Below are 26,207 nucleotides of genomic sequence, written 5' to 3'. Positions count from 1 at the left end.
TGAAAATTTCCAACTCTTCCCTCCTCCACATCATCTTCAACACTCTTCCTCCAATCATTCAACACATTAAACACTCATTCAACACAATTTTTTTTCCCATTACACATGGTCTAAGTGAAGACTCTTTGATGGCATCAAGCCCCACCACTCTTGATGTTTTTTCTTTAGGCCCTCATGGTTCTTTTTTCCCCTAAAATTTATTTTTTTGCCCTTCAATAAAAAAACCCGGTTGCTACGAACCGAATTTTTTTTTGCCTTGAAAAAAAATTCGGTTTCTGATAATCGAATTTTTCCTGAATTTGAACTAGAAAAAACTTCGGTTTCTGCGAACCGAAGTTTTTAGCAATAAAAAAATTGAAATATTTGAAGGTATAAAAAATACATGGGAGGCCTAGAGAGAAAACATCGCCACTCTTGATAGTCAAACTAAGACATCGTTATTTTATGTCTTCAACATGTTGTCAGTCTAGCACAACTCAAGTTTCTAAGAACCTGCGGCATAAGGGTTACGATCTAAAAAAAAATACATAATCGAATATTCACAGTACAAAGTACATGGTAGCACTAAAATATGTCTATTATTTACTAGTATTTTATTTAAACAAATTATGCTTTTAAATAAGTTTATTAGGACTATTTACTTTTGTTTATTTTATATTTTTTGGACTTAATGCTTGAAGTATGAAGCAGGAAGTGTATTTGATGCATTTTAAGGTGTCTTGAGATATGTTTGGATTCATGGTAAGGGATTAAATGAAATAGAATAGAATGGTAAGTAATTAAATTTCATTGTTTGAATTTAGAAAAAATGAATGGAGTGGAATGGAACTCATTCCATCTCATACCATTCGATACTTCTATTTTCTTTTTTCTTCAATTTGGAGTGTATGCGATGGAACTTTATAATTACATTATTACTAGTATACCCCTATTGTGTTTCATCATGTGAATAATTCTTCATTCATCGCTCCAGTGTGTTTCTTCATATCAATCCTCTTGCCTCATCACCATCATGTAGTCCATCAATACGTGTTTTTTTTCTTCCCTGCATTTTTTTATTTTGCTATGATTATCTTCTTTCTTATTTTTAACAAAAATTGCTAATATAGTAGATTTCCATTAGATAGAGCATTAGTGACGAAAAATCCAATAATGCTAGTCGAAGCCCTTCCTTAATCCTTATTGATAATAAAATATATTTTCAATGCAATCATGTGTTGGTCGTAGCTAAAAGCCGGAGAAAACCGTCACTAAATGCTAAAAAAAGCGAAAAGTCAAGCTTTGTCATTTGGGATCTCACCACTGCATAGCCAAGGAAGTCAAAAGCTAAAGAATTCGGTCCAAAACACTGTTACAACCCATGTGAACCCATATACGGTCGTGGCATACCCAACAGAAGTTTCATTTCTCTTATTAATGTCCATCATTTGTAAAAACAAATAATGAATAAAGGATAGGTACGTTATTCATATTGTGGCAAGTGTGAGTTAAATCTCACATTGCTTAGAAAAGTGGAGGTTGAACACTTTATAAGCGAGAAAACCCATAAACATAACACCTTAAGGTTTTGGGTTAAAGTGTGGTTTCAAACTCACTTGTGAAGTTGTTCTTAAGCCAATGTGGATGATCCCCTTAGCTGCCCTTTCGTGACCCAATAGTGGTATCAGAGTCGATGACTCGATGAAGGGTTAGACCGGCTCCTTGTATGAAAGTCTTATTGACAAAGGTGATCAGACGGCGTGTCCCGTTGAGCTACCACAACGGCGGTGCAAGTGTAGTGTAGCTGAAAAAAGCTTCCGCTTGAGGGGGGAGCATAACGAATTGAAGGACTCACACTTGAGGGAGAGAGTGTTGTGGCAAGTGTGAGTTAAGTCCCACATTGCTTAGAAAAGTGGAGGTTGACCACTTTATAAGTGAGAAGATCCACAAACCTAACACCTTAAGGTTTTAGGTTAAAGTGTGGCGTTCAACTCACTTATGAAGTTATTTTTAAGCCTAATATGGATGATCCACCTGACTGCCCTATTGTAAGCCAACAATTCCTTAGTAAACAAAGGCCAGGTAATAGTAAAAGATTTTGTTTATTTCTTGTGTTCTTACTTTATTTTCTATTTTTATTTAGTTTGTCGTGTGAGCAGTTCACCTCCATATTAGGGTAATTGAGAGTAGTCCATAACATGTTCTCTTGATCATTTCTCTTATATTTTTGTTGATTGAAATTACCAAAAAAATTTATCATGATTCTATTATTATTTCTTTGTGAGAGTCCATGCTTTATATAGACATATAGGGCTTGTTTGTTATAGATTTTTTTAATATAGATTCTTGTAGTGTTACATAATTTTGTGTAAAAAAATTTTACAAAAAAACTTTTTACAAAAGTTTCAAATGAAAATTTGGTTTTCATAAAAATCAATTTTGAAATACAACTTTTTAAAAAAATTGTAATTTTGACTATGTTTTGATATTTAATAATACGTGTTTATGTTATATGATATCAAAATTAGTATTTAAATTTTTAAAAAATAAATATAAAAAAATTTATAATATTTAAAAAATCTATTTTCAAAAATATAAAAAAAAAGTCCATTTTTTTAAAGTTAAAACAAACGGCCCCATAAATAACTTCTCCTTTACGTTGTTTTGAATCACTGAATATTGTCAAAGGAAAGATTTGGATTTTAAATTCAATTAAACCACGTTTTGCAAAACAAAAAGTATTCTAACCACGTGGAATTTACTTACTCGACTACGTACTCGTTATTCCGATGGCAACCATTCTTTGATTTCCTGCTTCCACATCAATTTCCATAACTGTCTAAGATTTTATATTGTAAAGTTTTATGTTCTTAGAGACATACTCATATAGGAGTATCATATTCATATTAATATTAAATTAAAACGATAGTAACAAGCAAGAACGCCACACACAAATAAAAAAAAAATCCAAATTTGTTACCTATACCTAATAGTAGTACAAATATGAATTATCAAAACAAAAATATTATAGATATGATTATCAAAAAAATAATAAAATGTTGCAGATATGAGTATTTTAAAATTTAGGTTAAATTATATTTTTGGCCCCTTAAATTTTAGAAAGTTGTGATTTTGACTACCTATATTTCAAAATATGACTTTTGGCTCCTTATATTTACTCCTTTTGCACAAGGTCAATTTTGACCAAGTCAATACTGATGTCGCAAGTCACTTGAGTGACACATATGTCACGTCAGTTTTTTTTTTTTTTCATCTAATAATTAAAATAAAAAAAAAGGAGAGATAGAAGCCTGCTGAACTAGTCTTCATCATCATCTTCTTCACCGTTGTTGTACCTACCACTGCTTGTCAATTCAATTTTCCTTCATTTCCCTCATGACGGAAACAAGTTTTACCATTACACTCTCTCTTCTCTCATTCCTAACTTCCCTCACGGCATTCTCAGCGAAGATGTCAATTTATATATTAGATCTATTTTAGGTTAATTGGATTTCATTATCATTCATTTATTCAAGTATAGAAACATTAATTCTGGGATTATTTTAAACACTGTGTTCTAATTATGCTCTTGGAGACATATCCAGTCTCACCCACCCTCTCCATGCCTTCCTCTCACCCCGGACACTGTTTAGCATGACCCTTTAAACTATTATATTTGGTCTAGTGGTGAGATATTTTGATAATATGCATGAATTTCGTAAATTAAAAAAAAAAAAAAACTTCTAATTTTAGACAAATCATGTCAATTTATTTATGCGTAAATTTAGGGTATCCAAAAAGTGATGGATGAAGTTTCTGAAGTACTATAATTATTGTTAATTAATTAATTAATTAATTTATTTATTCAAGCATTTGGATTTGGAGTAGTCCAGTCAATGAAGAGGGAAGCGTCTGATAGAGATTCACACTTGAACTAGTAATAAATAATACTCCTCCGGTCCTTTTTATAAGAAACATTTTGACAAAATTACACAGACCAAGAAGGTAAATTTTCTCATTAATGATTCTAATATTTTATGTTATATTCCAAAACTAACATTTGACTAGCATGGAAAATATGCCTATCTAATTAATCCACTAACATTAAAATGAATTATTTGATTGTATTTAATAAGGGTACAAATGGAACTGTGTCAAATGTTTCTTATAAAAAAGATCAAATAAAATTTTTAAAGTGTTTCTTATAAAAAGGACCGGAGGGAGTACTAAATAGTATATAGTATATGAATTGAAGAGAAGTATCGGGTCACCCCCACCAACCTATTCTCTTCTTACACACAACAAAGTCATCTCTCTTGACTTTTTTTTTTATTTACCCTTCTCTCTCAATTCTTCTTCTTCTTCTCCATTTCCTCTTCTCAACCTGCTTCCTCCTCCTACGCTTCATTTCTTCCTGTTTCTCAATTTCTTAGGTTTGTTTCACAATATTCACCGTTTTTTTATTATTATTATTTTGTTTTTCTTCAAATCCACCGTTCAATTATAGACGTGTCTTCCAATTTCATCTCTCTCTCTCTCTCTCTCTCTCTCTCGCTTTTCTTTTTTACTTTCTTACTTGTTGCTACCTGATTCATACAAAAGATGATTTCTAATTACATGAATTGTAGCATAGTCTAGGATACAAATTTAGAGTTTAGATACCGTTGACTAATTTAAATGGATTAAATTAATACTGAAAATATTGATGTAATTAGTTTAATTTGTCACTTAAGCAGCAATTTGATGCTCATACATGTTCCTGATTGTACTTTTGTTTAGACATAATTCTAATGTTGTTTAGACATACCATGAATGTGTGTAAGGCTCCAATTTTTGCATTATTAATGTTTTTTTATTGGTTTTCAATTTTATTATCCTTCAAGACATTGATAGTGTTATATGTGGATCAGCCAGGTGACTTTGGAACTGCTTTCTTTAGAAGATATTGATTCCACTCGAAGCCGCATTTGAATTACATCATACTGTCATGACTTGTTTTGCTTTCTTATTTGGTAAGAAAGTGTCTTCTGATGTAAGACGAGATCCTGTAATCGATGAAGGTAACTTATCTACATTTTGATAAATTTTTAGAAAAGCGGTTTCATTCATTTATTGAGATACTATTTATGATATATTAGTAAAGAAATACCTATTTACATTGCTTGATTTTAATCGAATATACTTGTTAACAGGACTTTCTGGCATTCGAATAAAAGTTTATACTTACAAAGAACTAAAAGTTGCCTCTGACAATTTCAGCCCGGCTAATAAAATCGGGGAGGGTGGTTTCGGTTCTGTATATAAGGTAACCAAACAACTTTCAAGTATTTCCTTCATCACTGTACCATTGGTTTTGATCATTATTTTTTCCTTTCCATGCTTTAGCACTGTAACCTTAACAATATTTTGGTGGATGATCAGGGAGTGCTAAAAGGTGGGAAGTTAGCCGCTATAAAAGTGCTTTCAACTGAATCAAAACAGGGGGTGCAGGAATTCTTGACCGAGATTAATGTGATTTCAGAAATACAGCATGAAAATTTGGTTATACTATATGGATGTTGTGTGGAAGGAGATCACCGAATATTAGTCTACAATTACCTTGAGAACAATAGCCTTGCACAAACCCTTCTAGGTAAATGCATTATAATATTTTGGTAAAGTTTTCCGGGAGAATTTAAGAACAAGGTCCTGTTCCTGTATTTCATTAGAATTTCTTGGACTTCTTATATTAATATTCTGAATAAATAAAATTTTCGGCACTTGCAGCTGGAGGTCACAGTAATATCTACTTCGATTGGCAAACACGGTGTAGGATATGCATTGGAGTTGCACGTGGACTTGCGTTTCTTCACGAGGAAGTGCAACCCCATATTGTTCACAGGGATATAAAAGCAAGCAATATTCTCCTTGACAAAGATCTCATGCCTAAGATTTCAGATTTTGGTCTTGCAAAACTTATTCCATCATACATGACTCATGTCAGCACACGTGTAGCAGGAACAATGTAAGTGTTTTAGATTTCCAGTCAGTAAAATTTTTGGAAGCATTTATTTTGTTGAAAGAGGAGGGAACCCTTCCCAAAAGTAAGACTTGGGTGCTTTCACATTGTGCGAGCTAGCTACATTGAACAAATGGTGTCGTGATGTCCTATCATGAATCATTTTTGGTAACAAACTGTTTGACAACCCTACATTTGATCAACTCTCCTTATTGTTCTGGCTCGTAGTATTCATGTATCATCTATAATCATGATCATGATCTCATTGACACTGCTGTGCTGCTAAACTGCATTTATTTGTTGATGGAAACACATCAATTCTTCAGGATGTTATTGTATATTATGTCCATTCATTCATCATGTTATTGCTTCTCAAGTGAGAATAAGGAAATCGTCTCTTTTACTATTTGTGTTGTTATATCCCATTTCTCACCAATTATTTATATCCGCAACTCAATATGCTGTGTTTTATTTCAGAGGTTATTTGGCACCAGAGTATGCAATAAGGGGGCAGTTGACACGTAAAGCAGATATTTACAGTTTTGGGGTCCTCCTTGTAGAGATAGTCAGTGGGAGATCCAACACAAATACAAGATTACCAATTGCAGATCAATATATTCTAGAAACGGTATGTGTGTCCTATTTTCTCTTTTCTGTTCAAGCATCTTTCACTATTTTAAAATGGACAGTATGAGGGGAATTATGTTACACTTTTATGTGCTCAAATCTCCCTATTAATAAGCAAAATCCTGCAAAACATAACTTCCTTTCTATCCGTGAAGTTGCATCGAATTACTATGAAAAATCGGAGTCAAATGTTGGTGTTGTTGTCGGTCTCAATATTAGTGTGTGTTTCCTCTTCTTTATTTAAACATACAACAGTGTTTTGTGTCTTTAGCAAACCCAGTTCTAGTGCGTTTAAATTTCTGTCCAATACTCAAAAGCAAAACATTGTTTCCTGCATATATGTGTGATAGGTACAGGCCTGAGGGAGTATGTTCTGTCATAGCCTAATAAGAGTTAGATAGTTTTGTAATTCGAAAATAAGGCATGTTGGCTATAAATCAGAGGGGAGCCTTAGATAGCAAGCTAGGAATTAGGGCCTTTTGGCCGTAGGTCGTAATCAGACCCTCTAACTGCTGCCATTGTTTGTTATCAACGGCCAAACGGTTCCCCATTTAAAAGCATTTATATGTTGTAGTAGATAGTGAAGCATCTGCTAGACTTGTAAGCTTGCACTGATTATCTTTAGACCAACTCTTATTTAAGCTTCTGTTCTTACAGACATGGGACCTTTATGAGCGAAAGGAATTGGTACAGTTGGTAGACATATCACTAAACGGGGGATTTGATGTTGAGGAGGCATGTAAAATTCTGAAGATTGCACTTCTTTGTACTCAGGATACTCCTAAGCTACGGCCCACCATGTCTACTGTCGTCAAAATGCTCACTGGAGAAATGAATGTTGATGAAAGTAAGATAACAAAACCAGGCTTGATTTCAGATGTTATGGACCTTAAAATTAGACAACCTAAAAAACTTAAAGAAACGGAGACTACATATTCATACAATGCTTCCTCTAGCTCAGATAGCCAGGGTAATACTACCATGTCATTGGCTGCTTCAAGTGCTGCAACAACTTCAAGCTTTACTGTGAAATATGATTAAAGCGTGTAAACATGACTAGTCATCAGGGATTTTCCATTTTTATTTATTTTTCTTGAGGCGTGTTATCTCATGTAAATTTGTTGACTTTTCTATAATCTTATGTTAAATTTATTTGGTAAGGTGCCAGTAGGAAGTTTTGTTGTAAAAGTTTTGAGCAAAGGCCTCAAATTAATTAAATAGTAAAGATGAAGATGTTTTCATCTTTTTTATATCCATAATAGTGTATATGTGGAAAAAGGGCCGACACGTGTCACATGCTTAGAGGCTTAGAGCTTCTCTAATAATGCAAATGAAGGATGAACTCCATAAAAAATCAAAATGGGTCTTACAATTTATGTTATATTTCTTAAAATTAGTCTCACAATATACCTCAGTCACACATCAATATTTTAAGTTGATGAACTCTGATGACCGTGGAAGAACTCGTTTCTACTGTGGAAAAGTCCAATGGTGGCGAGCTTTAGAGTTTGGTTTCTAAACTTATGAATGAACCTCACATTAGAGATGATCTTGTCTTAAGTATCCAATGGGACTTTCCTTTGAAATTTGCAATGTACTAGTAGTAAAAGTCTAGTTTGAACTTCTGTAAAAAAAAAAAGTCTAGTTTGAACTTTGAACGCCTTTGCAAAAACTTTGACAATATATTTGACCTTTCAAATTGATTACTAGACATGCAAGTTATAGGGTGGAATGTCAAGGTTGTCATTACTGTTTTGTTTCTCTTTCTTCAAGTTTTTTTTTGTTGCCATGATATTTATACGAAGTTTTCACCGTCGTTAACGATGACTAATTTCTGCGGAGAACCTGTGGGGCACACAAAGTGAATTTTCACCTCCCAACCGAATTTTCTCGGTATGCATGAGTTAGAAACCGAGAGGGTTCAACTGATGTGGACTGATAAAGGTCCGAACAGCCGATGAAGGTCCGGCCGTTCAACTTATCTTGCACCTGTGCAACTGATCTTGCATCTATTCAACTTAATCTGGCTTGCACACGTGCATCCTGAAACTAGCAACTCTTAAATTTCTCATTTAAGTTAATCCTCTCACAATTCGAATCTAGAGGAAGGTCTAAATTATAGGGGTTTGCAAATTTAGACCCACTTAAAAGCATGTAGGTCTAAATTAGCAGGGTGCACTTTTTTCACTTTGGACAATAATACCCCCTTTGCCTATATTCTAATCAATTTTAACTAGAAGGTCAGTTTTGTAAATCTAGGTGCAGTATTTGATCGGCGTGCAAGTGTGGCCTAATTAAATTAGTTGCTGTTTTTCGACAAAAATGAAAATAGTTGTTGTTCATATATAAATCAGTTTTTCCAAGCCTCGTATAGGATGATTAAAGTGCAATGTAGATGCCACATTTTTTGTCAATGCAGGTAGGACCACGATGAGTGCTTGTTTTCGTAATAATTCTGGTGAGTTTATGGCTGGAATTACGCAGTGGAAGCGCAATGACTTTATCAACAGAGGAGGGTGGAGCATGGACATTATTGCAAGCTATGAATGAAGCTAAGAGTAGAGGTTTTGAAAACGTCCAATTTGAAAGTAACTCTCAAGTGTTGGTTGATGTTATTCGTACCAAACGGCGAGGGAACTCAGAATTTATTTCAATCGTTAATGAAATTATTCTTGTTATGCTATCATGTGTGAACTTTGAAGTTAAGTTTATTAGGAGACAAATGAATTCGGTTGCTCACACTTTAGCTAGGGCGGCTAATTTTTGGACTAGTTTCCATAGATTTGAGATTATTTCTTCATGTATTGAACTTTTGATAGTAATGAAATGCAGTAAGTTTGTTTGGTTAAAAAAAAAAATCAATTTTTCCAACTCGCAGGGGTTTATTCATGTTTTTTTTTTACCGTATCAACATTTTGGTTTATAGAAAAACAAATTTTGTTCGACCAAACAAAAAAAACTTGTATTAATCCTTAATTGTTTTTTTGAAACATGTATTAATCCTTAATTAAAACTCCTTTTTTATAGTTTGTTCAAAGAGCAGAGATTTGATTAAAAAAATACAAGCAAAGATGGATGATCACCAAAAAATTTATTATGTTTGGAGGTCACTTCTATCATGAACAAAGTTCATTAAGTGGTGCATGGTGCATCATTTCTCAATAACTCTACGACGAACATAAATTTTAGTTGTGTTTGGATCGTATCAAATTGTCTTTTTTTTTTTTCTCTAGGTTGTTTAATTAAGTTGTTTATATTTATAATTAAGTGGGTATAAATTAGTAAATGAGTGTACAATATTTAAATAAAATCTATCCAACTAACCCTCAATTTTCTAGTGTAAAATAAAATAACTAAATGTCAAAGTTTTTTTGTCCAAAGTGAAAAGGTGCACCTTACTAATTTAGATCTTCATGTTTTTAGGTGGGTCTAAATTAGCAAATTATATATATATATATATATATATATATATATATATATATATATATATATATATATATATATATATATATATAAGGATCAAATGACACCAAAGTGTCAAACTTTTTATACGACACATTCGATAATTCTTTACCGGTTAATCATATTACAAAATCAATCGTTGGATTGAAAGATACTATAGTATAGATCATATATATAAAATATAACATTAATCGAAAATCATTTGATACGTCAATGAGATACATCTTACGAACATTCAAAAAATAAGTTAATTTTGATGTATCTCATTGACCTATCAAATAATTTTCTATGTTGTAGTATCTTTCAATCAAACGGTCAATTTTGTAATATGATTATTCGGTAAAGAATTATCGGAGATGTCATATTTTTAAGTTTGAAACCTTGGTGTCTGATGGGACTTTTCTGCAAGTGCACATAATCGTTATCAAGTAATAAAGTAATAAGTTTATCGTCTTTACAGAGATTGTGCCAAAATTACTAGTTTCGCTTAAAATGTAGAAAAATAAAAGTGTTTTTGTAACGACCCGACTATAACTAAGGGGAAAATTATTCATTAGAGGTGTGAAATAAGGATTTAAGCTGGAATTGAGAAACAAACACAAGGATGAGTTAACTCTAGCCAATAGAAGAGAAACAAGTGCCAAGTGGGACCCACAATCCACTATGACAAAACAAGAATGAACCGAGCATTCCTTTAACTCTTCACTTCCTAAACATCCAAAAGCAGTAACCAGACTTATTTACATCTCTCTCACGCAAAACTCTTCATCACGCAAAAGTCTTCATCTTCACCTTCACCATAGTCTTGAGTTCAAGAAAATCCCTTCAATTAGCTCTCAACCAAGCATGCATGTGTGAAATACTAAACTCAATTCCATCTTTCTTGTTCCCTTAAATCAACTTCAGCAAGGTCACCCACTCCTCTCCCTCTCACTTACGAACAACAACAACGACACTACCTCTTAGAAATGAGTATTGGCCTTAACTCATCCTTACAAAACCGGCTTGTAAGGTGAGGATTGCCTCTAGTTTATAAACACTTAGTCAGGCCATCTCTCAACCGATGTGAGACTTCTTAACACACCCCCCTCGCGTCCAGTGCTATTGGGCTTGGTACGCGGATATAAATGGTAGGTGACCCGATATCGGGTGGCCCAACGGATCTTGGAGAGGCTCCGATACCATCTTAGAAATGAGTATTGAGTCTAACTCATCCTTACAAAACCGACTTGTAAGGTGAGGATTGTCTCTAGTTTATAAACACTTAGTCAGACCATCTCTCAACCGATGTGAGACTTCTTAACACTACCAACTAGCTCAAATTCCACCATTCCCATCTTTCTTCTACATTGAAGCTTTCCATGAGTATGCTTTTCTAACATCCACCTCCATAACCAAGAATCAAGTCTCAATTTTAGTTTCATTCATCTTTTCTCTATTTGGCAAAGAATCTCCACAAACCTAAACCCCAATTCCGAAATTTTCCCAATTCCTCCATTATTAGTTCATGCATGTACGAATTAAGGCTTCAAACTCTCATTTCATACCAAAAGGAAAGTTAAGGTATGAATAAAATTTGATTCTTGTTTTCCTCTTGTTCTTTCACCATTGAACCCCAAAATTCTCTTTGTATTTTGATGGATAATTTTCGCAAGTGAACGAAATACCACGTAGTAATAAAAATATCGATCCACATGGATTGTGTGATTAAACTAGTCTAATAGTGTTCATAAACATTATGCAAGAAATACACATAAATTGGGGGTATGTTGAGTGATGAATTGTTAGAAAACGTGCTTTGAGATAAATGGAAAAGCGAGGTAGAATCATCGGAATCACCTAGTCTATAGCTAAATCACATGCAATCTACCGTATCATACGAATTTACTCAAGTGTTCACAACTGGATCAACAAATTAGTGAATCGCAATCTCTTGTCAAAATCCACTCTATTCATTGTCGATACTCCCCTGATCTCTCGGGCAGAAGCTACCTACAACGAATGATATGAAAGCGCGTCGATCGTTCGCTACACTCTATGTTTCAATCTCGACCGGAAACACTCGAGTGCTCAATGCAATTCAGTTCAGACATTAAATCAATATTCTCATACGTGACTTAACTCAAAATCATTACAACACTAATGAAGGATCATAAAGCATTAAGAGACGAATTGCATTAAGTAAACACTGTTAACAGAGTAAATCCTTACAATTAAGCAGATTACATGAGATTCATCTACATCCTAAGCTATCCTAGATCCTACCTCCACAAGGAGTTTAGCTCCTCATGTTGCTTCGATCGCGTCCTAGCTTCAACTTCATGGCTTGAGAATCCATGCTATTGAGGAGCTTGAAGCTATCCTATGAAGGTCTGGATCCGACTCTAAAAGCTTCCAAACCAGAAAAGTAGATGAATGTAGCAGATTTTCCAACCCCTTTCACAGAAAATGCAGAATCCTTATACAATAATCGCAACCACGCCGCGCGCCAGATCTATCACGCCGCGCGTGTAACGGTATCACGCGGCGCGTGATCAAATCTGAGGTCTCTGATCTTAAACTCTGCCATCTTCACGCCGCGCGTGATAGCTCCACGCCCCGGCGCAGTTGTCCTTCCTTTCTTCACGCCGCGCGTGGTCAGTGCTACGCCGCGCGTGACCAAGTCAGAGAGCAATCCAATTCTGATCAAAGCTTCACGCCGCGCGTGGTAGGCATCACGCCGCACGTGATCAAAGTGAAAAACTTGGCTCCCTGTGATCTCCATCACGCGGCTCGTGATGGGCTACGCCCCCAACGTAGTGAAAATCAGCAATTTCCTGCAATTTTTCCTGTTTTCTTGCAAAACAAGTAATCAAGCTTATGAATAGATTTCTCTTACATTTATTGCTTAAAACCTACTAAAATGCATTTAATGTTGCTAAAATAGGCATGGATTAGAGAGTGTGACGATCCGTTATCATATTTGATGCCTTATTTTTCCCAAATTCAGAATCCTTTTTCACTCTTGAGGCTTGTATTCATGAGTTTTACTATGGGTTGGAGCATTTCAAGTATTGGAGGTAATCTAGGTAAAATTCGGATGGACCTATGACTAGTATTTCTGTCATAACTTTCACTCTGTAATCCAGATTTGAACGATTGCTGAATTTTCAGAATCTAGACGAAATTTCCTTCAGTTTAGTCACTCGTTTCATAGCATTTGGTTTAGTAACGAGCTTTGAAAACTCGTTTGAAGTTGGGTCTCTGATGCTGTGAAAATTGCAGGATTTTCCCGACGGGTTTTACTCGCTCAAGCCGCACAAACGGGTACCTGAAGCTTGAAGTTTCGTTTTCCTTTTTAGTTCCAGAAGTTCCCTTGACACATGAGGTTGGAAGTTTGGATTGAAAAGAATTATAAGACGAGATTCAATTGGAGCACTAGACTAGATTGGAGAACAAGCTTTTTTGATGTAGACTATGTTGTGGTTGTAATAATCAAGTGTTGAGAGAGCTACAATTACAGAGGTGAGTTCCATAGATAGAAATCCTTACCAATATAGTCTCCCCACTATTCTCATGGAGAATTGGGTTTTCGGGTAGTTAGAACTAGAAATTATTTCATGAGAAATTGCACTTTGATGAGATTGCCCCTTTAGATTAGTTCTCTCAAATTGTATAGATTTAATGCATGTTGTTTATGAATCTTGGTGACTTCCCTTGCCCTTGTTGTGCTACTAACTGTTGGCCTAAATTGTCACTAAAATGCATCTAGAGTAAGGCTAGGACTGTGTGAGGATAATGGTACAAACTGAATTTTTTTGCAGGAAACTGGCCACCTGGGCATTCTGCCCTCTGCGCCTGGGGCGCGGACCACTGCGCTGGAAGCGCAAATAACAGTGTTTCCCAGACTGTTCCTGCGCCTGGAGCTACATCCAGCAGCCCCGTTTGCACTGTTTTGCATTTTCGGATGCTTTTGGGACACCGTAATGTCCCTAATGGAATAAGATCATATGGGAATGAAAAATATAGTAGTTAGCTTAATAAATTGCATAGGTTGGGTAGGGAAACAAACAGAAAACTATGGACTAGATGCATTATAAGTTAATTCAGGACAGGTAAGAATATTGACGGTTGATCTTGAAATGTAGTGGACTTTGGGCCACAAGTGTTAGATTTCTAATGCTAAATGTCTATGATGAATAATATGTTAAGTTGTGGTCTATAAGGCACCAGAAAGGCTTCCTTATGTAGGAGTTGGAGCTGGATTGAAATTCTATATAGAATTTCACACAACGATAAGATGAGGTATGACCGTACGCTTTAGCCCTGAAATGATAGGGAATTTAGCCGGGTATGTAAGGGAATGGTTCGAGACTACTCATCTCGAATTATTCCGTAAAATCAACTCAGACAAATAATTTTGTGTCACACTTTATTTGCATTATACCGAAAATAATCGTGAAATGAATATGTATATGTTTATGTAATTAATCAACTGTCAGGACAAAGGATATTAGTATCACCCTAAGATAGGCGGGACTCACTGAGGCTTTATGTCTCATCCCACTCCTTTTTATTTTTTTCAGATAAGCAGATTAAACGAGTCAGGGGTAAGAAGAAACTAAGGATTGAAGATGGAAGATTTTATTACATTAGTTTCTTCCTTGTTTTGTTAGATTAGTCTGATAGATATGTCTGATGATTATTTACCATTGTGTAATGGAACTTTCATTTCCTTGTACCTGATATAAAATTTGGGTACTTGTTCTTTTGAACAAGCTATTCTATAAATTTTAATGTATCTGAATCTCAAATATGTATATCTTGGTCAATATTCTAGACATTTGACATTGGATGTTACAGTTTTGCATTTGCTTTGTTTGTTTGATAGAGTTTTGCAATCAAAAGTAAATAATAATTAAAGTAAAAGGCATAGAAATAAATAACAAATAAAATAAATAAGGGTGCGAGTAGACACACCAGATGGTTAAATGTTTCGAATCCCTCCCTTATTCCTGTTTGGTAACTAGCATCATACTTTTCTTCATTACGAAGTTATAATCTATTGGATTAATTTCTATTAAAATAAGTTTGGTTTCACTAATCTTATTTCTATTGCAATTTGTATAAAGTCTAATCAATGGTTGCTAGGGTTCCTCTGGATTTATAATATCATCAACTTTAACGGGTTCTGCCTTTAAAAGGGTGTCCTTACCTTTAGAAGTTCAATGTTTGACAAGTTCTCTCTACTTGATTGATTTACCTAGACAATACAGAATTTAACTATGTGTGTGATTCTTAATCCTAGCCCCTTCCTCATATACTGAATTTAATTGTCTCATGTTTGGTCGGTTGAATTGTCTTTAGTTTCGGGCCTATTAGTCTGTTGTCACGTGATCAGCTAATTTCCATGGGTTCATTCTATAACGTGATCAAGATTAAGAATGAAGAATTAAAGCAAGACAATTGTAGAAAATAACTGAATAATAATCGAATATAAATTTTTTCAAACCAAAATTACATGTCTCAAACATTCATAAGAGAGTTCATCTACTCGACCTCACCTAAGAAAATAAAATTACAAAGACAATAAAAGGAAAGAACCTTATTGCCTCGAAGTTCCTTGGCCCTCATTGCCTTCTCCTTAGAGTTCTCCTAACTCTACTTGAGTATCACTATTGTTGAGCGATCTCTGAATATTCTAGAATAACTCTCAATATTTTAGAATGAATAATTGTGAAGGAGGAGAGCTCTATTTATAGTTTTTCAGCTGAATTTGAGCTTTTTCCCGCGCTCCATCGTACCCATCGTGGCTACGATGACGTTCAAAATCCTTTCATTGTACCACGCTGAATCTCATTGTGAGTACGATGGCTCACGCTATTTTTTTCCGTTTTTGCCCTTTTTTATGTTTTTTCCACTTTTCCACTTTTCTTGCTTCTTGGCCAAGTAACTTCATTTTTCTAGGTATTTGCTTGCTTTTGGTCTTCAATTGCTATTAAAACAACCCTAAAATGATACTAAAAATATCATATAATTGACTGTCATCAGTGTCATTTGATCTTGTTCCTATATATATATCGACCATCTTCATCCCAATGACAGTCACAAAAGTGTAGGTTGATCCAAACGGTGATACAAATATAAAATCAACACAAATAAAATCCATGTGATTAATCCTAACAAACTATCACGATCTTCAATCACCAACCCAGGTTTGAAAAATAGTGAATGAAATGACTGTCAACACAAACCAAATCACTTACCTACAGCCCCTTACGATAAATCACAACAAACATTCAAGACTCGTTCGAGCCAAACAGTCTCACGTCAAATCGAGAATGTGGCATGGATATTGTTTCAGTTGTTAGTTTCGTCACTTCGCTGATGAGTTATGGCTGACTTCATATTGTTTGGCTAGAAATGGCTGTAGCTGCTTGCTATCGTTTGTGCAGTGAGTTGTCGATTCGTGGAACTGTTTCATGCGAGCGGATGAGTCCATTCGCAGTTATCTAAATCCGGTTACATTGTTCTTGTTTCAAAATTTGTCTCAAGATTGAAGGAGTGGATTTGTCTCAATATTAAAGGTGATGCTTATTAATATCCATGTCACATTCTCGATTTGACATGAGATTGTTTGGCTCGAACGAGTCTTGAATGTTTGTTGTGATTTATCATAAGGAGCTGTAGGTAAGTGATTTGGTTTGTGTTGACAGTCATTTCATTCACTATTTTTCAAACCTGGGTTGGTGATTGAAGATCGTGATAGTTTGTTAGGATTAATCACATGGATTTTATTTGTGTTGATTTTATATTTGTATCACCGTTTGGATCAACCTACACTTTTGTGAGATTTTATTGAGTCGGATTCTATGTCCCCAAATTTTATCTCTTTATAATTACTTTTTTTCTTTCTTTTATTATATATTATTATGAAAATACGATAGACGATAAAGTATTTAAAAGTACCCTTACTAATACTTCTAAAGACTCTTTAATATATGTTAACATTACATTGCTCTACCTGAAATTGAAATTGAACTTAAATTTCTTAATTAACATTTCACATTTAAATTTTGTGGATGAAAAAATATACTTGAAAGGAAAAATCCCATTAAAGTGATCACTTATATTTTTTCAACAAAATTGATAAATATTTTGCATCGATAAAATTACTACCAAAATCTATATATATACATTTTTTGATTCAGATTATACGCATGATAAAAACTCATAATATTAGAAAACTATTGCTTGCTTGTAAAATAAGTTTATTCCTATAGTAGACATTGAGCAATCCAAGCTTCTTTCTTCCTCTATAATAACATTAATTAATTAATTAATATGATCCCCACACACAACACCACTTTTTCAAGTATAAAAATACAGCAATAACCCAAACCTCTTTCTTCATTCATCCTCAGTTCATAACTCAAAAACCTCTCTTCTCTTTCACTCTTACAAAAAAAAAAATCTTATTTTTCTCTCTCAAATCTTAAAAAAACAAAATGGTTGTATTGTCAAAAACAACAACAGAGCAATATCCATGTATAAGGAACATCAAACAAACTACATTCTCAACTGAAATCCCTTTGGTTGATTTATCCAAACCTGATGCAAAGAACCTCATAGTGAAAGCTTGTGAAGAGTTTGGATTCTTTAAGGTTATCAACCATGGTGTTTCTATGGAATCTATCACTTTGTTGGAATCTGAAGCTGTTAAGTTCTTTTCCATGCCTTTTAATCAAAAGGAAAAAGCTGGACCAGCTAATCCATTTGGGTATGGAAACAAGAATATTGGTCAAAACGGTGATGTTGGTTGGGTTGAATATCTTCTTCTTACAAATAATCAAGATTTTAACTCTATCAGACTCTCCCCTGCTTTTGGTAAAGACTCAGATAAGCTTCGGTATGTTTTTCAATTTTAACACTATCTTATCTATTTTGTTCTCAGATGATAAGTATATTATACGTAAAATGTAAGGACCGAAAATTGTATACTTCAACTATTTCATCTTAAAAAGTGAAATTCTAACTATTAAACTGATTGAAAAAAAAATTAATCTTAATTAAGAAGAGTTTTAACGTTTGCCTAAAATTAAACTAGTTTTTTTTTTTTTTTTGACGAAAAAAAAATTCAACTACTTATGTAGCCGCAATTACTATAATTAGTGGCCTAACTCTAAAGTGTTTATTTTGTTGTTGCAGCTGTTTATTGAGTGATTATATGTCATCTGTCAAAAAGATGGCATGTGAGATTCTTGAATTGATGGCTGAAGGATTAAACATTGAAGAAAAGAATGTGTTGAGCAAGCTTCTAATGGATAAGGACAGTGATTGCATTTTTAGGGTCAACCATTACCCTCCATGTCCTGAGTCAATTTTGAATAATGATGATGATGGTGAAAATGTTATTGGTTTTGGTGAGCACACGGATCCACAAATCATTTCCTTGTTGAGGTCTAACAATACTTCTGGTCTTCAAATTTGTCTCAAAGATAAGAGTTGGATTTCAGTGCCATCTGATCATAATTCCTTCTTTGTTAATGTTGGTGATTCACTCCAGGTAGAGACACTCCCACCAACCTCTATTTTCTGTACAATAGAACTAACTACTAGTAGAAGTAATAAAATCAAGGCATGCTAGACTGAAAATATACTCCTTTTGGGAGTAATTATTAGTTACATTGAAAAACGGATATATTTGGTCTATAATATAGACTAGATACATTTATTTTTTGATGAACTTAAAAAAATGATTTTTCGTTTATAATATATAGACCATATACATCTATTTTTCAATTAACCTAAAAAATATATGTTTTGCTTATAATAGTAACCGTACCGAAGCAAGTATAAATAGCAATCACTGATTTATTCCATAGATTAAGAGATACATGGATAAATTATTTTGTGATGTTTTTATTAAATCACATTTTTAAATTTTATTTGTTTGTTACAATTTTTAAAAAAATGAAATTCTAGAAAAGAAACAATCATTCTTAAATGGAAGAATGTTGTAATAGATATTTATTTTAGCATTCTAAATTAATAATAGTTTGACAAATAAAAATAAAAATATTATAAATGAGGCTGAGGTAGTATTAGGGTTTGTCTTTTTAAGATTCTTTCTTTTATTTTTCAAAATTTGTTTAGAATTCTTAAGAAATTATTTTTGATACTTTATTTATGTTCTGTGTAATATTAAAATATTATTTTTATGTTAAAAATAAGAATTTCTTTAAATAAAATTATAAAACATCATCTTTAAAAATATAGTTTACTTTTCTTCAAAAATCTCGAAAAAATACTATTTAAATTATTTATGTCTAAATGATTTATAAAAAAAAAACTTGCACAATTTTTAAAAGGGTCTTGCATTTAAAGGGCACATTACATATGTGAAAAATTTTAAAAATGAAAATTTGACATTAAAAAATATATTATTTTGAATTTCAATTAAAATCATAATTACACACGGATGAAAAGTAGGTCAACAACAAGCTGCGCCGTTAAAATTTTTTGGATGACAAACCGATAATCCTAAAAAGCACATTTATTGATTTGGGAGACACAATATTACTATGCATAACTTTTTGATCTCTCAAAAAAAAATTCACGGCCTCTAATGCTAGAAAGTCAAAAGTGTCGAATCCAAATAGGATAAAAATATATTGATTGTCAAAACACGATTTTTTGTGTTTTACCACTTTGCTAAAAGCATCTTAGTCTATACTCCCTCCGTCCCAAAATATAAGCAAAAATGAGTCAATAAAAGTGAATGTAACTGGACTAAATTTTAAACCAAATTCATCAACTTTTGTTGATCACGTTTTACTTATATTTTGGGACGGAGAGAGTATTATATAACAACTGGGAGTACATATTAGACCAAATTTGGATTTACTTTGATTACTATTTATTTTTTGTTTATTTAAAAGAAAAATAAATACAAGTGAGGATAAGTTGAACTCAATGTTACTTCTCTATCTCTCTTTTAAATAGACAAATAAATGATAGTATTAATAAAGTATACCCAAACCCTATTAAACCTAAATGAATTAGGTGCAGTTGATTTTTTGATACAATCATTTTAGAACAGTTAGATCACAATTGAACGATTTAAACAAATATAATCAATAAATATAGTTTTTAAATAGCACGACTGCACCGAAAAAACGACCTCATGAAATCGAGTCCTATTAAACCATTCTTTATCAAGCATGAGAAATGGTTTTGATAAACTCCAGTCCTATTTTCACTGTTCCTTTAGATAAGATGAGAAATGGTTTTGACATGACTCCTACTTTTCAGTAGTTAGCAAGCAGTATCTTTTTGAATCATCATGTGTGTGAAATGAATAAATAAAGGGTGTTGTTTTTTTTTTTTTTTACAAAATAAAGGGTGTTGTTAACATGTGTATATAGGGCACATGTTAAGGTATCTTAATATAGAAATTTAACACAAAAATTTAATACTTAAAAAGTTAAAATTTAATACTTTTTATTTTTACTTCCTTAACATGTGCTTTTGGTGCACATGTTAACATTCTCCATAAATAAATTCTGGTTCACATGTTTATCACTAAAAATAATTCTTTCCAATTCAACTCTCTTGCATCCCAAATCCCCATGTAATGGGAATCAACTAAAAAATGAAAACTTTTATAGTCCTGTCGTGTCAACAAGGTTTGAATATTATTGTTGTTTATTGAAATGGGGTATGCCACTTTTTATGGCTTGTGATTCTGACACATTTTTTATCCACAAAACAATACACAGGTTATGACTAATGGACGATTCAAGAGTGTAAGGCACAGAGTTTTGGCAAATGGGTTCAAATCTAGACTCTCCATGATTTATTTTTGTGGTCCAAATTTGAGCGAGAAAATTGCACCTTTGCCTTTTCTCATAAAAGGAAATGAAAGCTTATTATATAGAGAATTTACATGGTTTGAGTACAAGAAATCAGCTTATGCTACAAGATTATCGGACAATAGACTTGGTCACTTTGAGAGAATCAAAGATTCATGAATACTAATAAATAAATAAATACTACTTTAATTTATAGATAGATAGGAATGTTACACCCACATGTCAATATTATTATTATAGGATATTTATGTTATATCTATATCTTTATGATGTGCTTTAGGATTGGATTTTGCTTTTTGATTTTCTTTTTTTATAGTATGGTTTTTCTTTAAGGTTATTTTTTTTGGGTACACATTGTATAAGGTTATCTATAACTATGAATCTGAATCGTATTAACCCGCTTTTGTAATGCTATGCCTTCCTTGTAGGTGTATACGTCTACTTTATATAAATAAATAAATGTAACTTTTTAACGATGGTGACTTATCATCGTTGTTCTTATCAAAATGGTTCTTGATGATTTTAAAGTCAGCTCCAGGCTGCAGCGAAGTGATAAGGCATAGATAATATATTGCGTCCAAAACAGCCTGTGTACGATTAAATCTGAAATAATATTGTAATTGAGTTAGGAATTATATTGTGTACTACAAATCTGAAATACATATCTCCCTCCTATCGAGTTTGATTATCCACTGCTCTCTTCTTATAATATTCCGTCGGTTCCAAAAATAAATAAAATACGATTAACCAGTTTATGTTTATTAATGCATGTTACGATATGTTATGATTCTCTCATTATAATAATTTATATTGTAATTGAGTTAGGATCATTAGTCTTGATGTGTATTTATTTTCTTTGTTTCTTTGTCTCTAATCCTATAATATAAATAGGAGTTTTTACTTGTACTTGAAACACACAATGAACATACAAATATTTTATATATCTTCATGAGTTTCTACATGGTATCGAGAGTTTAGGTTTCTTTTTGGCTCATCCCTTTTATTATTTCCGAGTATTCCATTTTTTTGCCGTTGCTACACCTACACGGGCTACACTCATATTTGCTTAAGTGTTGTTTTTGTTATATATATAATGGAGAGATACCGTGGTTGTTACCGTAATTATGGACATTCATTTTTTGATTGTCCTATGGTTGAATGTCATAACTGCATGAAAAAAGGTCATATTGCTTCAAATTGTTGTCGATATTGCAAGACAGCCGGACACTTGATTCAAAATTGTCCCACTCGTCCTCCACGATCTAATCAGAATAAAAATCAACCTCGTCACAACTCTTCCAGGTCTGTAATTACAACTGCTGCTGCCAATGGATTTCTAGAATCTTCTCAATCTGCTTTGTCTATCACAAATATTCAGTCTCTTCTTAGACAACTTCTTCCTTCTGGTAATACTCTCGCCGCTCTTTCCACCACACCGGGTAATTCCAAATGGTATTTTGATTCTGCCTGTTGTAACCACATGACATCTGCATCTCATTTATTTGCTTCCTTATCTAAAAATGACATTTCCCGTTCTATTCACACTGCTGATGGATCTCTTATGCATGTAAGCCACATATGTTCTATATCCCTATCTAATCTAAGCTTACCTAATATATACCTTATCCCTAAACTAAATTTTAATCTTATATCTATTGGTCAATTATGTGATCTTGGTTATGAAATTACCTTCTCTTCCTCTGGATGTCGTGTGCAGGATCCACGGACTGGACAACTCATAGGGACTGGACGTAAGATCGGAAGGTTATCTGAGCTCATTGAACTACATGTTCCTCTGGAGTCTAGCATTTGTGCGGCTTCCACAGACTCTTCCATTCAACTTTGGCATCGTCGTCTTGCCCATAGTTCCATTGGTAAATTGCGTCCTCTAGTGTCTCAAGGTTATTTAGGATCTGTCATTAATGAGTCTTTTGATTGTTCTGCTTGTCAAACTGCTAAACAATCAGCTTTATCTTTTAATAAAAGTACTTCGATTTCAGCTTCAACATTTGATCTCGTGCACTCTGATATTTGGGGTCTTGCTCCCACACCTACTATGGGAGGTTCCCGGTATTTTGTTATATTTATTGATGATTATTCTCGTTTTACATGGATATATATGATGAAAAATAGGCATGAACTTTCTCAAATTTACATCAATTTTGCCAAAATGATTCAAACCCAATTTTCAAAAGTCATTAAAGTTTTTCGACGAGATAATGCCATGAAATATCGTGATTCTAAACTCTTGTCTTTTCTTCACGAGCAGGGAACATTGTCTGAATTTTCATGTCCATATACATCTCAACAAAATGGTCGTGCTGAGAGAAAGCATCGTCACATTCTTGACCCAGTTCGTCCTATGCTTATCTCAGCCTCTTGTCCAGAACGTGCTTGGGGTGAAGCTGCTCTTACAACTGTCCATATAATCAATCGTCTCCCTTCCTCTGTCATTGGCAATGTCTCTCCTTTTGAGCGTCTTTATCTCACTACGCCAAATTATAAATCACTAAAGGTGTTTGATTGTGCTTGTTTTGTCCTCCTCCAGCCCTATGAATATACTAAACTTGAGTCTCGTGCTCGTCTATGTTGTTTTCTTGGTTATGAGACTGAACACAAAGGTTATCGATGTTGGGACCCAATCTCCCAACGCATTCGTACCTCTCGTCATGTTGTCTTTTGGGAACATATAATGTTCTCTTCCATGTCAAAGTTTAAGTCAATCCCCCTTCTACTTCAACTCCTCTCTTTACTAACCCCGGTGTCGATTATTTTCCTAGTGACACAATTGCAGGTTCTGAGACGCATGTAGGTTCATCTAGTGAGCTTCCGACGCCTTCCGATATTCCATCCACTTCTAGTGATGATGTTTCATCTGTTGATCCTGCACCGCCAACTATTGAGCTTCCTCCACGGGTAAGAAATCCACCTCCCTACCTTCGTGATAATTACCATTGTTATTCTGCTATTCTTCAACATCATGAACCACGGTCCTATAAGGAAGCATCTGCAGATCCTCATTGGCAGCAAGCTATGCAGGAAGAATTACAGGCATTGGAGAAAACTCAAATGTGGGACCTTGTTGATCCTCCTTCTAATAAGACTCTTGTAGGATTTAAGTGGGTTTATAAAATAAAGACTCTCTCTGATGGATCTATCGAGCGTTATAAAGCTCGTCTTATGGCAAAAGGGTTCACTCAAGAGTATGGTATTGATTATGAAGAAACATTTGCCCTGTTGCACGCATCACATCAGTTCAAACTCTTCTTGCCATTGCTGCTACTCGCAAATGGAGGCTCACTCAAATGGATGTCAAAAATGCTTTTCTCAACGGTGAGTTAGAAGAAGAGGTTTACATGCGTCCTCCTCCAGGTTATACTTGTCAGGAAAACAAAGTGTGTCGCCTTCGTAAGGCTCTCTATGGTCTCAAACAAGCACCTAGAGCTTGGTTCTCTAAATTTCACAAGACTATCACCAAGTTGAATTTCTCCTCAAGTGCTCATGACTCTGCTCTTTTTACTCGAAAAACTGACAATGGTACGGTTGTCTTGCTTCTTTATGTCGATGACATGATTATCACCAGCGATGACTCTGTTGGAATTGAAGAGCTCAAGCAATTCTTATGTCAACATTTTGAGATGAAGGATCTTGGACCATTAAGTTACTTTTTGGGGATTTAAGTATTAACTTCTAGTGATGGCTTGTTTCTCTCACAAGCCAAGTATGCTTCCGATCTTATCTCTCGAGCAGGTCTCACTGATTGTAAAATTGAACAGACTCCTCTTGAACCCAATGTTTGATTTACTCCTCAAGATGGTACTTTACTTAATGATGCTACTCTTTATCGACAACTTGTAGGTAGTCTGATATACCATCACAGTTACTCGGCCAGATATTTCATATGCTGTTCATCTTGTGAGCCAATTTATGTCTGCTCCACGTACCACACATTATGCTGCTGTCCTGCGGATCATTCGATATATCAAAGGTACCTTATTTTATGGTCTTCATTACTCAGCTACATCCCCATTGATTCTTGGAGCCTACTCTGATGCTGATTGGGCAGGTGATCCTAGTGATTGTCGTTCCACCACTGGTTTTTGTATTTTTCTTGGAGATTCTCTTATATCTTGGCGTAGCAAGAAACAAACTTTGACAGCCCGCTCTAGCACTGAAGCTGAATATCGTGCTCTTGCTGATACTACTTCTGAGATATTATGGCTTCGTTGGCTTCTTGTTGATTTAGAGACATTTCAACCTTCACCGACAGATCTTTATTGTGATAATCGAAGTGCCATTCAAATTGCTCACAATGATGTTTTCCATGAGCGAACAAAACATATTGAAATTGATTGTCACTTCATCCGCCAACATCTTCTCCGTGGTGAACTTCATCTTATATCTATCGGCACTCTAGATCAACCTGCTGATTTGCTCACAAAACCTCATTCTCCAAGTCGCTTCCGCACTTTATTGTCCAAACTCAAGTTGTTTACAGCTCCACGCACTTTATGTGTATTTATTTTCTTTGTTTCTTTGTCTCTAATCCTATAATATAAATAGGAGTTTTTACTTGTACTTGAAACACACAATAAACATACAAATATTTTATATATCTTCCTGAGTTTCTACAATGCATAACTAATAACTTTAATAATTAATACGGTCAAACTGTGATATGTGAATGATATATCTGATTAAACTAGATTATTATCAACAAAAAAAAAAACTAAATTATTTAAAATGGGGCGGAGGACTAGTATAATTTATAGATCTCCAGATCGAAATTACTTGAGTGAAATATCCACCAATTTTTTTTATAACAAGTCTTTTTTATTTCTCTCTAATATTGTCATTCCTAATTTATCATATCTTCTCACACATCTAACGCAACATCCTCATCTTCGTTACTTTTATATTATTCTCATGGTTCTTTATCACCCAACATTAATTATGTCTCATATAACATCATCAATTTTACAATTATACGATAAATTGTACCTTCAACTTTAGTGGTACTTTTGTTTAAAACAAAACATTTGAGACCCTCCCACTTTTCTGTTAGATCCAATGCAGTGTTCATCATCTGAACAAACTATTGAAGACTACAAAAGAAGACAATGTCTGGCTAGAACTATTTAACAAATCATCTGGAACCCAGATGATCATCTCATCCTCTGGACGACGTAGAAGATCAGAAAGTCAAAGTTAACGTATCTCATCCTCTGGATATGTGTTGAAGACTTTCTTCCCCACCATCTGTGCTAATTCAAAGAACGAATGAAAAT

At 34.0% G+C, this 26,207-nt stretch overlaps 2 protein-coding genes and 1 long non-coding RNA gene across 5 annotated transcripts; all 3 read left to right on the top strand.

Moving 5' to 3' along the window:
* Positions 1-4,216: 4,216 nt before the first annotated feature.
* Positions 4,217-7,856, top strand: LOC123898288 (cold-responsive protein kinase 1-like). 2 transcript variants are annotated; one of them, XM_045949204.1, is made up of 7 exons: positions 4,217-4,412; positions 4,894-5,039; positions 5,172-5,284; positions 5,401-5,611; positions 5,746-5,983; positions 6,455-6,605; positions 7,262-7,856. In XM_045949204.1, the coding sequence occupies exons 2-7, from the start codon at positions 4,967-4,969 to the stop codon at positions 7,643-7,645; spliced, it is 1,170 nt and encodes a 389-aa protein (XP_045805160.1). In that variant the 5' UTR covers positions 4,217-4,412; positions 4,894-4,966; the 3' UTR covers positions 7,646-7,856. The 2 variants fall into 2 exon arrangements, with proteins under 2 accessions (XP_045805160.1, XP_045805159.1); XM_045949203.1 differs by having other exon boundaries at positions 4,890-5,039.
* A 3,512-nt stretch (positions 7,857-11,368) lies between these two features.
* On the top strand, positions 11,369-14,907 carry LOC123900089. 2 transcript variants are annotated; one of them, XR_006805798.1, is made up of 4 exons: positions 11,369-11,629; positions 13,056-13,134; positions 13,331-13,570; positions 14,632-14,907. It is a non-coding gene; the product is annotated as an uncharacterized LOC123900089 (long non-coding RNA). The 2 variants fall into 2 exon arrangements; XR_006805797.1 differs by having other exon boundaries at positions 13,331-14,907.
* A 2,538-nt stretch (positions 14,908-17,445) lies between these two features.
* LOC123898304 (gibberellin 2-beta-dioxygenase 1-like) lies at positions 17,446-21,426 on the top strand. Its single transcript, XM_045949227.1, has 3 exons — positions 17,446-17,954; positions 18,254-18,611; positions 20,827-21,426. The coding sequence occupies exons 1-3, from the start codon at positions 17,554-17,556 to the stop codon at positions 21,076-21,078; spliced, it is 1,011 nt and encodes a 336-aa protein (XP_045805183.1). The 5' UTR covers positions 17,446-17,553; the 3' UTR covers positions 21,079-21,426.
* Positions 21,427-26,207: the final 4,781 nt, after the last annotated feature.

Source organism: Trifolium pratense, linkage group LG7 (genome assembly GCF_020283565.1).
Source record: "Trifolium pratense cultivar HEN17-A07 linkage group LG7, ARS_RC_1.1, whole genome shotgun sequence".
NCBI lineage: Eukaryota > Viridiplantae > Streptophyta > Magnoliopsida > Fabales > Fabaceae > Trifolium > Trifolium pratense.
Note: the sequence above shows the minus strand (reverse complement) of the source record. Positions and strands in the feature narration are given on the sequence as shown.

Coding starts and splice junctions, on each gene's coding strand:
- LOC123898288 (XM_045949204.1), top strand. CDS start 4,967: ATGACTTGTTTTGCTTTCTTATTTGGTAAGAAAGTGTCTTCTGATGTA. Junction 5,612..5,745: donor CCTTGCACAAACCCTTCTAG/GTAAATGCATTA, acceptor CGGCACTTGCAG/CTGGAGGTCACAGTAATATC. Junction 5,984..6,454: donor ACACGTGTAGCAGGAACAAT/GTAAGTGTTTTA, acceptor GTTTTATTTCAG/AGGTTATTTGGCACCAGAGT.
- LOC123898304 (XM_045949227.1), top strand. CDS start 17,554: ATGGTTGTATTGTCAAAAACAACAACAGAGCAATATCCATGTATAAGG. Junction 17,955..18,253: donor AAAGACTCAGATAAGCTTCG/GTATGTTTTTCA, acceptor TTGTTGTTGCAG/CTGTTTATTGAGTGATTATA. Junction 18,612..20,826: donor ATGTTGGTGATTCACTCCAG/GTAGAGACACTC, acceptor AACAATACACAG/GTTATGACTAATGGACGATT.